The 14,511-nt window shown below is 47.4% G+C and overlaps 1 protein-coding gene across 2 annotated transcripts in view; it reads left to right on the forward strand.

Annotated features, from left to right (window-relative positions):
* Positions 1-1,011: 1,011 nt before the first annotated feature.
* DPH6 (diphthamine biosynthesis 6) overlaps positions 1,012-14,511 on the forward strand; it is an 87,970-nt gene continuing 74,470 nt past the window's right edge. Inside the window, exons 1-3 of one of the 2 annotated variants that reach the window (XM_073639031.1) lie at positions 1,012-1,162; positions 1,493-1,587; positions 4,736-4,923. In XM_073639031.1, coding sequence (XP_073495132.1) covers positions 1,140-1,162; positions 1,493-1,587; positions 4,736-4,923 — 306 coding nt within the window. In that variant the 5' untranslated portion in view covers positions 1,012-1,139. The remainder of the gene's footprint in view (positions 1,163-1,492; positions 1,588-4,735; positions 4,924-14,511) is intronic. The other variant, XM_073639033.1, reaches the window with a different exon arrangement.

Genomic DNA, 14,511 nt, shown 5'->3' on the forward strand with positions numbered 1-14,511 from the left:
TTAGGCTACGTGCAGGTTAGTAACGCTATTAACCATTAGGCTACGTGCAGGTTAGTAACGCTATTAACCATTAGGCTACGTGCAGGTTAGTAACGCTATTAACCATTAGGCTACGTGCAGGTTAGTAACGCTATTAACCATTTGGCTATGTGCAGGTTAGTAACGCTATTAACCATTAGGCTACGTGCAGGTTAGTAAAGCTATTAACCATTAGGCTACGTGCAGGTTAGTAACGCTATTAACCATTAGGCTACGTGCAGGTTAGTAACGCTATTAACCATTAGGCTATGTGCAGGTTAGTAACGCTATTAACCCTTAGGCTACGCACAGGTTAGTAACGCTATTAACCATTAGGCTACGTGCAGGTTAGTAACGCTATTAACCATTAGGCTACGTGCAGGTTAGTAACGCTATTAACCATTAGGCTACGTGCAGGCGCCGAGCAGGTTACTAATGCTATGAACCATTTGGCTATGTGCAGGTTAGTAGCGCTTTTTCTGGTGTCAGGTTCCCTTTAAGAAGAATGGTCAAAAAAATGTCACCTCTAGATGTGCAAAGGTGGTAGAGACAGACCCCAAAAGACTGCAGCAAAAGGTGTCACCTGCCTTAAAACATCAGTCTGTCCTGCAGCAGGCGGGCATGTACAGACCACAGCTCAGTACGCTAGATCGTCTCCCCTACAATGTATAGCCCTGTACTGTGTGCCCCGGCAGACCAGCATTATACTGTATATATATATCTCAGCACTGGTGGACACAGACTGAAAAGGGCCCCGTGCAAGAAAGGTTTATGGGCCCTGTTTAGTTCAATAGCTCATGGTAATACACAATTCCCCCTGCTTTGGAGGTGGCAGTGGCCCCCGGACCTTTTGGGCCCCTGTGCTGCACCAATGCTATGGCCGCCCCCGTATATCTGGCCCCTACTGATAAACGTATAGATCACACACATACATTATCGCGCTCTCTCTACATTTGAACCTCCCGCTCACCGTCCGTACCTTTCGCTAGAGCAATCACGTGGTGCGGTCATGTGCCCGTGACGTCACGAAGGTCCTTCCAGTGAGGATAACACTTCTCTGTAGCTGCGGCGGCCACATGTTCACACCTGCACGTTTGTAGTCGCAGCAGCCGGTGTCCGATATGAGGGTGGTGGCGCTGATCAGGTGATTCATTCAATGCAGAACTACACCCCTGTTACTGTGCGGCAGTCACTCTGTGCGGCTTTTCATCTAAAAAACTACAAGTCCCAGCATGACCTGCAAACTTTAAAGGGACACGCAGCTGAAGTCCCCGGCCATGTGCTGAGTAATCTGCCACTGGCAGGAGGAATAGTGCACTTTCCCCATGTCTGCCTTCCTGAGCTCTTCTGGGACTTGTAGTTCCCCAGTACATCATACATGACGTCAGTGATTTTTATGGGATCTCTAGTACCACAGGCTGTCAGTGCCATGTCTGTGATGTCACATGTCAGTGTTGTGGCTCTTGTATTTCAGTGGAGGGAAGGACAGCTGTTATAATATGATGCAGTGCGTCACCGCCGGCCACCAGATCGTCGCTCTCGTCAATCTCCGGCCCCCAGAGAGTGCAGGTAAGATGTGAGAGGTCATCCTGCATAGCCCGGAGGGATCAGTATAGGGGGCACCACCCCGGCCCCCCGGAATCTTCACCCACAGGCAGGAGTCATACAGTGTGGATCTGTAGGATAAGGCAGTGTTCGCCCGCTGCTGGCACTCCCTTCTTCTAGCGGTCGCCGGCTGCTGGCACTCCCTTCCGCAAGCGGTCGCCCCCATCCCTGATCACTTATTCGTCTTATTTATAAGGATCCTTTCCCAAATCACCTGTGATAACCAGTAAGTTTGGACACAGTCCCGGCCTGATTGTCAGAACCCCAGATCTGATCTAATGACATCATATGCACCAATGAGGGGATTGTGATCCCAGCACGGCCCGTGACTCACAGACGTGTGAATGCGGCTTTGTTCTGTACAGTATACCTTTCCATTCAGTGTGTCCTCTACCCACTAGCAGAAATAATCATTGCAAATGTAGGCCAACACTTATGGCATGTGTGTGTACACTGGAAGCCTGTAGTTATAGCTCAGTCACAGTTCAGACTGCCATATTTGACTGTTAGTATGTGGACTGCAATACATGGACTGAAGGCTGGCCTCCTGATTTACAGCCTTATAGACATATACAAGGCTTCATGTTCAGGTCAGTCCACGTGTTACAGTCTGATATGGACCACGATATATATGGACACCTGAACTTGGCCTTACTCTCAAAAGTGACCAAGATATAACCATGGGCTTCTAGTGTACATATATTATATTAAAATTATATATGTTATATAATTTTACAGCATTCTGGATTGCAGATGCAGCATCGGTCCTGGGTCCGGTAGCTCCATTTCTGGCTCAGGATTTGGAACATCATTGGTGCTGATTGTGAAGGAGACGAGGTGATGTTCTCATTTCAGCACATAAGCCAGTCCCCTCTGTCATGGCCAATACAGAGTCAGAGAATTAAGCTGGATCGGCTATTCAGATGAGCAGTCCGCCCCCTTCTAGCTCACTAATGATGTGCCAATACCATAAACTATTCTTATTGCTGAGCTCAGGGCTGGAGATGAAGCTGCAGAACTCTGGAACGTGATCGCTCCAGATCCGGACACCTTTGGAAGCAAAATATTAGTCAGGTTACATTCACAATTTCGTATTTTCGGTTTTGAGTGCTAGCCATGGAAAAAACTGATAGCACTCAGACCAATGGATTACAGTAGGGCTTTTCAGGTTATCTTTTTTTTTTTCTTTTTTAAGGTCCAAATGTTCCTGTGAAAAAAATGGCACTAATTCCTGTGGTATTTCAAATAAGACTCGACTATTCAAGTCCATGGGCGCGCAGAAATTGGATCCCATACGGGTTATCCGTATAGCATCCAAGTTTTACTGATACATTACAATTCTTTAACATAGGAAACTGTAAATGGTCTAGGAAATTGTGATATCTGCATTCAAGAGAATTGGGGCTGAGTCTGGTAACAAGCAGCCTGTTCCTGTAATAAGGACAAGAAAATGCAGTTCTTATACAATAGCGAGAACCTTCCCTTGAGGATAATTGTCCGTCAGCTTTATCTCAAGATGTAGCTTTTAGCACAACTTTGTTAGGAATTCCACATCCACTAATGGGTCAAATAAAAATGAAATAATATTTGGCAGAGTAGTTGGGGTCACAACGCACATGCACAATCAGAGGACGGCATACCTCCTAACTTTTAAAGATCAGGAAAGGGTCAAGTATTGTGCCACTAATACAGAAATTGTGCCCCTACTGAAGCCCCCCTTAGTGTTCTCACACACTATATTACTCCTTATGCCGTAAAAATGCCCCCTGACTCACACACTGTATGATATCTCTACAGTGGATTACTCCACACGAATTGCCCCCACACGCACAGTGTGATGCCCTAACACCGTATAATGCTGACTTTGTGCACTGATACAGTATGATGTCCTCAAAGTTCCCTCGCACACATTATCCTGGACTCCACAGCCCCCCACCGCACTGTATCATGGACCCCACAGCCCCCCATATTCAGTATCATGGACCCCACAGCCCCCCATATACAGTATCATGGACCCCACTGCCCCCCATATACAGTATCATGGACCCCACAACCCCTCATATACAGTATCATGGACCCCCCACAACCCTCCATATACAGTATCATGGACCCCACAATTATTGACAAGGAAAATACTAATATATTAAAAAAATAATAAAAACTACTCGCCTTGCCCTGTTCCTGCAATGCTCCGGTCAGTGCCTTGTGTGGACTGAGGCTCCTCCCAGCGGGGTGCCATCTATTGACATCTTCGCTCCTTCCGTTCTGAGACTCCGGTGCACAGGCTGAATGGTGGAGCTGGGAGCTGATGGACCCCTCCTCCACCCTTCTATTCAACTAGTCCTAAGAATGTAGTTACCATTAAAATTGAGACACCGGATGGCAAGTTAGGAGGGCTCAGCAACCTCCTACCTCCCCCTCAAGACCCCCTCACGCGACCTACGGGCCCCACGGTGGCCACTGGGTCTGTCGCTATTAGATGTACGCCACTGTTTCCAATGTACATTTCTGACCAGTTAATGTTTAACCTGTCTTCTCTCACCTTGTTCTTCCTCCCGCTTGGCACTGGTCAGGGGCTTCCATCTGAATATTTTGAGGGTTCCTCTATGTAGTCATTTACATGAATGAGACAAAGAGTCTAAAATGTGAAGCTTTGGTCTCCATTCCTGCGGTGTCCAATCTTTTTATCTGGACAGTAAAGTATCGTGTCCCTCATTCAAGTGAATGGCTGCATCAGGGAACTGTCCGAATACAGGTATGTAGATGGAGACCCCCTACAAATGGCTGAGTGGGCATAGAGGACAGGCTGTGGACCTGGCCTAAGGGGGCCTGCAGAGTTTTGGGCAGTGGCCATGACAGCCTCTTCACTTCTGGTGTGCCCCACATATTGATCATCTGATTGTGGGGTACCAGGAGTCAGACCCCACCAATCTGCTATTAACAACTTAACTTAAGACTCTAAATCCTGGTAAAACAATTCATATTCTTTACATGTGTGGAAACTTGTAAGTGCAGATTTTGCCATTTAACTCTTTAAAGGCTTTGTGCAGCTATAGAAGTCCGCGGCTGCTCTCCTCCCGTGTGACCCCTCATTGTGCTTCTGTCTGTGCAGGGGATGAATTGGACAGCTACATGTACCAGACCGTGGGCCATCAGGCGCTGGACCATTACGCAGAGGCCATGGCTTTGCCCCTGTACCGTGCCACGCTCAGCGGCTCCAGCTTAAATACAGGACAGGGCTATACTCCACAGGAAGGAGACGAGGTGGAAGATCTGTACCGCCTGCTGAAACTAGTTAAGGCAAGTATTTCATCCTTCACCTTATCTGCAGTGCATGCTAATGATGGTGATCCAGCAACCACCATGATCATTAAAGTAGAGTTGTCTAATACCTTAGAGGGGGTAACCCCCCAAATCAATATCAAGTGATCTATACAATGATAATAGGAACTCAGCCCATATAAGAGTCACACTAGCCCTGTTTACTGGTACAGGGCCTGAGAATAATACTTTTAATTTGCATGCAAATGAGGGGCTTACATGTACTGTAGGCATGTCCAAGAGCTCAGCCCTCCGTTGCGCCCTCTCAGTCTGCATGTTGAGGGCTTTTCCCCTGATTGACAGTGCTCGCTTCCCAGAGCGAGCGCTGCCTGAACTCAGCCTGCATGGGTGTGCATGCGCATTGACGCTGCCTGAACTCAGCCTGCATGGGTGTGCATGCGCACTGACGCTGCCTGAACTCAGCCTGCATGGGTGTGCATGCGCACTGACGCTGCCTGAACTCAGCCTGCATGGGTGTGCATGCGCACTGACGCTGCCTGAACTCAGCCTGCATGGGTGTGCATGCGCACTGATGCTGCCTGAACTCAGCCTGCATGGGTGTGCATGCGCACTGATGCTGCCTGAACTCAGCCTGCATGGGTGTGCATGCGCACTGACGCTGCCTGAACTCAGCCTGCATGGGTGTGCATGCGCACTGACGCTGCCTGAACTCAGCCTGCATGGGTGTGCATGCGCACTGACGCTGCCTGAACTCAGCCTGCATGGGTGTGCATGCGCACCGACGCTGCCTGAACTCAGCCTGCATGGGTGTGCATGCGCACCGACGCTGCCTGAACTCAGCCTGCATGGGTGTGCATGCGCACTGACGCTGCCTGAACTCAGCCTGCATGGGTGTGCATGCGCACTGACGCTGCCTGAACTCAGCCTGCATGGGTGTGCATGCGCACTGACGCTGTCTGAACTCAGCCTGCATGGGCGTGCATGCTCACTGACGCTGCCTGAACTCAGCCTGCATGGGCGTGCATGCGCACTGACGCTGCCTGAACTCAACCTGCATGGGTGTGCTTGCGCACTGACGCTGCCTGAACTCAGCCTGCATGGGTGTGCATGCGCACTGACGCTGCCTGAACTCAGCCTGCATGGGTGTGCATGCGCACTGACTCTGCCCGAACTCAGCCTGCATGAGTGTGCATGCGCACTGACGCTGCCTGAACTCGACCTGCATGGGTGTGCATGCGCACTGACGCTGCCTGAACTCGGCCTGCATGGGTCTGCATGCGCACTGACTCTGCCTGAACTCGGCTTGCATGGGTGTGCATGCGCACTGACGCTGCCTGAACTCAGCCTGCATGGGTGTGCATGCTCACTGACGCTGCCTGAACTCAGCCTGCATGGGCGTGCATGCGCACTGACGCTGCCTGAACTCAGCCTGCATGGGTGTGTGTGGCACCCCAGGGGTCCGGTTGCCACAGTGGCATTGCCTCCTTCAAAAGAGGTAATGCCATGCCTGAAAGCAAGCAGGGATCCCCTAGTCAGGTATACTAGGCATGCAACACTGTCCTGGCTCCAGACCAGCAAGGGGAGCTCCTCCCCTTGGCAACTGGTATCTGGGGGCGGGGTTAGTCAGTCTTAGTGTGAGGAGTTAAAGCGAGGACGTCGAGGAGAGAGGAGCTGGGGACTGGAGCTGTGCGGCAGCTCACCCCAGAAGAAGCACCAGCACAGAAGAACCGGACACCGGAGTCCGAGGCTGTGGGGCACTGAAGGCCCAGCAGCAGAAACCGGAGGGCAGGAGATTGCTGGTCTCCCGGGCCCATCAGACGCCTGGAGGCTCAGCTGCACCGCAGGGTCCAGCACCGCCACGTTGGAGTGACGCGCCAGCAAGGCCCGAGCTGCCTGCCATATGGGTGAGCTCAGAAACGCCGCACTCAGAGACGAGGGCCACCGCACAGCTACAAGTAGCAGGGCCAAAGAGTTTAGTGGAAAGGGAAGGCCTCCAACTTCACCTGGCAAGGAGGATTCTTTACTTGCTTCCAGGCTGCCCGGACTTCAACTTCTAGCCAGTACCCAATCCCGGCTTGTCTAATCACCACCAGTAAAGACCCTGGGACTGCACTTCCTTGTCTCTGTGTTTTTTGCTGCGCCATCAACCCCTGCACTACAACGCCCAGCACAGCCTGCAACATCATCTACACTGCCCTGGAGCTAGGTCATCCTGTGGAGAGCCACACCATCCCTGCTGCAGTAACATCAGCTCCAGAGGACCTGCTCCGCAGCGGCGGCTCCCTTTAGCCGCATTCCACAGGTGGCGTCACGAACTCTATAAACATTATAAATCCCCTATCAATAACCCCTTTTTATTGACCGCCCTGGGTCACAGACCGGGTCACCGCCACTGTGACATCCCCCAGCATCTACCGGCCCGTCACCGGGTACCCCACTTCCCAGGGGGCGCGTCATGTGCATGCGCACTGACGCTGCCTGAACTCAGCCTGCATGGGTGTGCATGCGCACTGACGCTGCCTGAACTCGGCCTGCATGGGTGTGCATGCGCACTGACACTGCCTGAACTCAGCCTGCATGGGTGTGCATGCGTGCCTGAACTCAGCCTGCATGGGTGTGCATGCGCACTGACATTGCCTGAGCCTGGCACTCACACAGTGTCAGTGCTGGCACGCTCACAGTATGGCTGGGTGCGTTCTCCTCCTTTGGCTCTTCTCTGCAGACACAGCTCACTACACTCTCTGGTGTCTTAGTGTATTGAGTGAACTCCATATAGAAGAGCCAGTGAGGAAAACGCTGCCGCCCACACTGTGTGCATCTGGATTCAGGCAGTGTCAGTGCACATGCGCACCCACGCAGGCTGAGTTCAGGCAGAGCTCGCTGTGGGGGAAGGCCCGCAAAATGAATGGTGACGGTGCACTTGGTCACGATCAATAGTCCACAGAAGCCCCCTCATTTTCATGAGAACATAAACAGTTTTCTCAGGTGCTGTACCTCTAACAGGTACAATGCTATTATGATTTTTATATGGGTTAAGACTGCTACATCACTGTATAGATCGCTTAATATTAATTTTAGGGGCGACACTCCCTTTAAATAGTTGTCCAGGCTTGGGACAAAAGTCTGCAGTCACTTTACGTCTCTGCAGACAGCTGAATCCTGACAGTGTGTGGTTGCACGCTTTCCGGTATTGGCATCGCCAGCGGGCAATCAATAGAAGCGAATCGAGAGAAGCTTTCTGAGTCTAATCGGCACATGACCATAAGTATGCACCCACCCGCTCACACTGGGAATACCGAGGTATTGTTATGACGTGCATACTGCCTCATAGATACAGACTTGTGTCCCAGGCCTGGAGAGCCCCTTTCACCCCTTTACGACGTGGTATGCAATAGTATGCACCACCTCATCACCCCCTGTTCAGCGCTGGCTCCGGCGCTGAGCCTGCGCTAAACCAGGCACATGTCAGCTGATTTATACAGCTGACATGTGCCTGCAACAGCCGCGGGTGGAATCATGTTTAACAGCGCCGCGCCGGAAACGCGTAGCTTACCCCGTCACATGATCGCGGGTCATCAGTGGGTTGCCATGACAGCCCCTGAGGTTGTCATGGCCAGATTGTTATTAACGCCACCCTCACCTAGCCCCAGATCCCGAAAAATGGAGACGCTACAGGTCTCGGAAAATGGCGCCATTTTTTTTTTTAGCAAACTTTGGATTTTTTTTTTCACCACTTATAAATAAAAAATAACCTATACATGTTTGGTGTCTACGAACTCTTAATGGCCTGGAGAATAATAATGGCAGGTCAGTTTTAGCATTCAGTGAATGTGATTAACAAGAAAAAGCAACTGTGGAATTGCACTTTTTTTTTGCAATTTCAACGCATTTGGATTTTTTTTACCGTTTTCCAGTACACAATATGGTAAAACCAGTGATGTCGTTAAAAAGTACAACTTGTGCCGCAAAAAAAATAAGCCCTCACACGGCCATATTGACCGAAAAATAAAAAAGTTATGGCTTTGGGAAGAAGGGGAGCAAAAAACTAAAACGCAAAAACGGAAAATGCTCTTGTCATGAAGGGGTTAAGCTGACCCGATAGATGTGCATTGTATGTACCTGATGACCATCTAGTATGTATTTCCACATGCCTGATCATTTTGTCCTTGAGTATACGTGTCATCACCAGAGGTGTCTGACTTCTGAGAACATGTGCCAAGCCCAGGGTGCATGTGTGTGGAGGGCTGAGCATGTGTGACCAGCCGCGGTCAGAGGGACGTGCACATTGTGATACACTTTGACCTCTAGGTGGCCGTATAATACGCAAGTAAGGTCAGAACTGTCACTTGGGTTTCCAAACCTCTATATATTAGAGGTAACAAAAAGAGATTATATATACAGCGAAGGAAACAAGTATTGATCCCTTTGTTATTGTAAGTGTGCCCACTGGCAAAGACATGAACAGTCTATAATTTTAAGGGTAGGTTAATTTTAACATTGAGAGACAGAATATCGAAAAAAAAAAAATCAAGAAAATCACATTGTATAAATTAGATGCATAAAACCCTTGTTGGCAAGCACAGCAGTCAGACGTTTTTTGTAGATGATGATGAGGTTTGCGCACATGTCAGGAGGAATTTTGGTCCACTCCTCTTTGCAGATCATCTCTGAATCATTCCGATTTTGAGGCTGTTGCTTGGCAACTCGGAGCTTCATCTCCCTCCACAAGTTTTCTATGGGATTAAGGTCTGGAGACTGGCTAGGCCACTCCATGACCTTACTGTGCTTCTTTTTGAGCCACTCCTTTGTTGCCTTGGCTGTATGTTTTGGGTCATTGTCTTGCTGGAAGACCCAGCCACAACCAATCTTCAATGCTTTTACTGAGGGAAGAAGGTTGTTGCCAAAATCTCGCGATACATGACCCCATCCATCTACCCTTCAGTATGGTGCAATAGTCATGTCCCCTTTGCAGAAAAGCACCCCTAAAGTATAATGTTTCCCCCACCATGCTTCACGGTTGGCACGATGTTCTTAGGGTTGTACTGATCTTTCTTCTTCCTCCTAACACGGCGAGTTGAGTTAATGCCAAAGAGCTCAATTTTTGTCTCATCTGATCACAGCACCTTCTCCCAATAACTCACAGAATCATCCAGGTGTTCACTGGCAAACTTCAGACGGGCCTGCACATGTGCCTCCTTGAGTAGGGGGACCTTGTGGGCACTGCAGGATTTTAAACCTTTAAGGCGTAATGTGTTACCAATTGTTTTCTTGGTGACTGTGGTCCCAGCTGCCTTGAGATCATTAACAACTTCCCGACGTGTAGTTTTTAGGCTGATCTCTCCCCTTCCTCATGATCAAGGATACCCCATGAGGTGAGATTTTGCATGGTGCCCCAGATCAATGTCAATTGACAGTAATTTGTATTTCTTCCATTTTCTTCCTATTGCACCAACAGTTGTCTCCTTCTCACCCAGCGTCTTACTTATGGTTTTGTAGCCCATTCCAGCTTTGTGCAGGTATATGATCTTGTCCCTGACATCCTTAGAAAGCTCTTTGGTCTTGCCCATGTTGTAGAGGTTAGAGTCTGACTGATTGAGTCTGTGGACAGGAGTCTTTTATACAGGTGACTATGTAAGACAGCTGTCTTTAATGCAGGTAACGAGTTGACTAGGAGCGTCTAACTGGTCTGTAGGAGCCAGAACTCATAATGGTTTGTAGGGTATCAAATACTTATTTCTTACTGCAAAATGCAAATAAATTTATCTAATTTATACAATGCGAATTTTATTTTTTTTGGATATTCTATCTCTCAATGTTAAAATTAACCTACCCTTAAAATTATAGACTGTTCATGTCTTTATCAGTGGGCAAACTTACAAAAACAGCAGGGGATCAAATAATTATTTCATTCACTGTGTATATATGTATGTATGTACACTGCTCAAAAAAATAAGGGGAACACTTAAACAACAGAATATAACTTCAAGTAAATCAAACGTCTGTGAAATCAAACTGTCCACGTAGGAAGCAACACTGATTGACAATCAATTTCACATGCTGTTGTGCAAATGGAATAGACAATAGATGGAAATTATTGGCAATTATCAAGACACCCTCTATAAAGGAGTGGTTCTGCAGGTGGGGACCACAGACCACATCTCAGTACCAATGCTTTCTGGCTGATGTTTTGGGCACTTTTGAATGTTGGTTGTGCTTTCACACTCGTGGTAGCATGAGACGGACTCTACAACCCACAGAAGTTGCTTAGGTAGTGCAGCTCATCCAGGATGGCACATCAATGCGAGCTGTGGCAAGAAGGTTTGCTGTGTCTGTCAGCGTAGTGTCCAGAGGCTGGATGCGCTACCAGGATACAGGCCAGTACACCAGGAGACATGGAGGGGGCCGTATGAGAGCAACAACCCAGCAGCAGGACCGCTACCTCTGCCTTTGTGCTAGGAGGAACAGGAGAAGCACTGCCAGAGCACTGCAAAATGACCTCCAGCAGGCCACAAATGTGCATGTGTCTGCACAAACGGTTAGATACCGACTCCATGAGGGTGGTATGAGGGCCCGACGTCCACAGATAGGGGTTGTGCTCACAGCCCAACACCATGCAGGACGCTTGGCATTTGCCACAGAACACCAGGATTGGCAAAGTCGCCATTGGCGCACTGTGCTCTTCACAGATGAAAGCAGGTTCACACTGAGCACATGTGACAGACGTGACAAGAGTCTGGAGACGCCGTGGAGAGCGATCTGCTGCCTGCCACATCCTTCAGCATAACCGGTTTGGCAGTGGGTCAGTAATGGTGTGGGGTAGCATTTCCTTGGAGGGCCGCACAGCCCTCCATGTGCTCGCCAGAGGTAGCCTGACTGCCATTAGGTACCGAGATGAGATCCTCAGACCCCTTGTGAGACCATATGCTGGTGAGGTTGGCCCTGGGTTCCTCCTAATACAGGACAATGCCAGACCTCATGTGGCTGGAGTGTGTCAGCAGTTCCTGCAAGATGAAGGCATTGAAGCTATGGACTGGCCCGTCCGTTCCCCAGACCTGAATCCGATTGAGCACATCTGGGACATCATGTCTCGCTCCATCCACCAACGTCACGTTGCACCACAGACTGTCCAGGAGTTGGCGGATGCTTTAGTCCAGGTCTGGGAGGAGATCCCACAGGAGACCATCCGCAACCTCATCAGGAGCATGCCCAGGCGTTGTAGGGAGGTCATACAGGCACGTGGAGGCCACACACAATACTGAGCCTCATTTTGACTTGTTTTATGGACATTACATCAAAGTTGGATCAGCCTGTAGTGTGTTTTTCCACTTTAATTTTGGGGGTGACTCCAAATCCAGGCCTCCATTGGTTAATAAATTTTATTTCCATTGATGATTTTTGTGTGATTTTGTTGTCAGCACATTCAACTTTGTACAGAACAAATTATTCAATGAGAATATTTCATTCATTCAGATCTAGGATGTGTTATTTGAGCGTTCCCTTTTTTTTTTTTGAGCAGTGTATATTATGACCAAAATACATAAAGACAATAAAAACGTTTGATTTAAGCTGTGTTATTACTCAATGAACTTTACTTACAAAAAACGGAGGTTCTTAGCGCATAAATTGGCCAATTCATGTGTGCCCATCAACCGCTGCAAGGTGACCTCCCATCTGATGGGTACTACTCTGCCTACATGCCTCTCTTGGGCTACAAGCCTATAACTCTGGACAGAACATGTCACTAATGGGCTGAAACACCTACAATTTAAATGGGCTGGTAGAGTAGAATATACATCACCTGCTGGTTAAATGGGGGTAGTGCAAGGTCAAACAGGAGATTAAATCAAACGTTTTTATTCTCTTTATGTATTTTGTCCATAATGGAGTGCTGCTGCGCTTTCTTTTTATATATCTTATTCGGTTTCTGCAGCTTGCACCTGTTCACATTAGGATGTGCTGGTCATTTCTTTTTACATATATATAGATAGATAGATATATATGGATATAAAAATATATATCTTTTTGCTACCTCGAATATATAAATATATATATATTTAGCTTTTTGCGTCACATACACAATGTTTTTTTAGATATATATTTGTTATTTTTCATATTTCAAACCAAGTAATATGCTGAACGAAGTCTCCAGGTTATTAGTTGTATGGATTCCTAATGTGTAGGGGTTTTCGGTATAGGTATGTAATAAGATATCTTTAAAAAAATTGTATTTTGTTTTATGGTGCAAACGTTTTACTTTTTTATTACTTTATTTTTTGCTGATGTTTTATAAAAAAAAAAATTCTTTATTGATCTTTTTTCTCTGTAATCGGGACATCCATAAGAACCCAAGTTACAGGGGAAAAACCGATCCCTATAGTAACAGAAATCACTGGCTGAATTGATCTGGGTCTGCTAGGAGCTTCTGTGTTTTGGAGACACTCCTGGTTTTCGTATACAAATACTGATGTGTGAATAAAGTCTGACGCTCACTGAGGGCTATGTAGCCAGCAAAAGGGAAGGCAGAAGTTTGTAATAAACCGCCTTGGTTTCCTCTCCAAGGTCCCCTGCTGTATGTGACTGCCATGGACCATAACTGTAAATTTAGTACCAGGTTTCAACTGGTTAAAAGGAATCTCCAGGACTGATACATCAATGGACCTATTCATGGGAGTTGGGGTCCAACATCTGCCACCCCACTGATCAGCAATGTACGGAGCTGAAACAACACAGCTCTGTACACCATGTAGTGGTCATTCCTGGGTACTGCAGCTAATCCCTATAATAGGAGCTGAATGAGCCTAATTTGTAAGATTCTCAAATATTATTTACATATATATCACACATACTGCATATTATTTCCCAAAAAAAATGGGTGGCAGTTTAAAAAAAAAAAAAAAAAAAGTCTAATGTGTTTTTTTTGCTGCTAATTGGTGGCGTTTTTCTCCCATTGACCTCTATTTATTTTATTTTATTTTATTTATTTTTTATTAATTTGGTTACTTTTGTAATGTGACTTATATTTTTCTAACTTTCACTGTTAATGAAAAATGCAGAGCAGAAGAACACCGGCAATAAAGCACATGCCTGTTCAATTTTTTTTTACAAAGTAATTTACAAAAAAAAAGACTAGAAAAATGCAAGAAAAACAGAGTTTTAGATGCTTTTTTTTTTTTGCAAAAAAGTAACAAAATATTGTGAGTGTGTCCTTAATTTTTTTTTGTCATTATACATGATTTTGTCATGCACAGATCTGGTAGACGTCTCCTCCTGCACCTCGGTATTCGCAGGCACTATACCCTGTCTTTGGCGCTGCAGTCAGTCCTTTAAGTCCTTTCCTTAGTTTTCGCTACATCAGCACGGCACACATTAAGTGACCGAAACATCAGAGACTCCATTTCTCTCCCCGGGGTCAGAACCACTAACCCAAATGAAAGCCAAATGAGAGCTAATTAACAGTAATGACCGCTAATCCCTTCCGTAAAGGATGTGGTCCAAGTCTGCAGCCGTTAGCGGCTTGTTGAGCGCAGGACGCACATGTTCTCCTCTCTGGCCTCTCATCTGTAATTATACATTGCTACATACAAGGCCGGAGGGCTGGACAAATTA

The sequence above is a fragment of the Phyllobates terribilis genome, unplaced genomic scaffold (genome assembly GCF_046119375.1).
Source record: "Phyllobates terribilis strain yellow unplaced genomic scaffold, ASM4611937v1 Scaffold_7__3_contigs__length_470593459, whole genome shotgun sequence".
NCBI lineage: Eukaryota > Metazoa > Chordata > Amphibia > Anura > Dendrobatidae > Phyllobates > Phyllobates terribilis.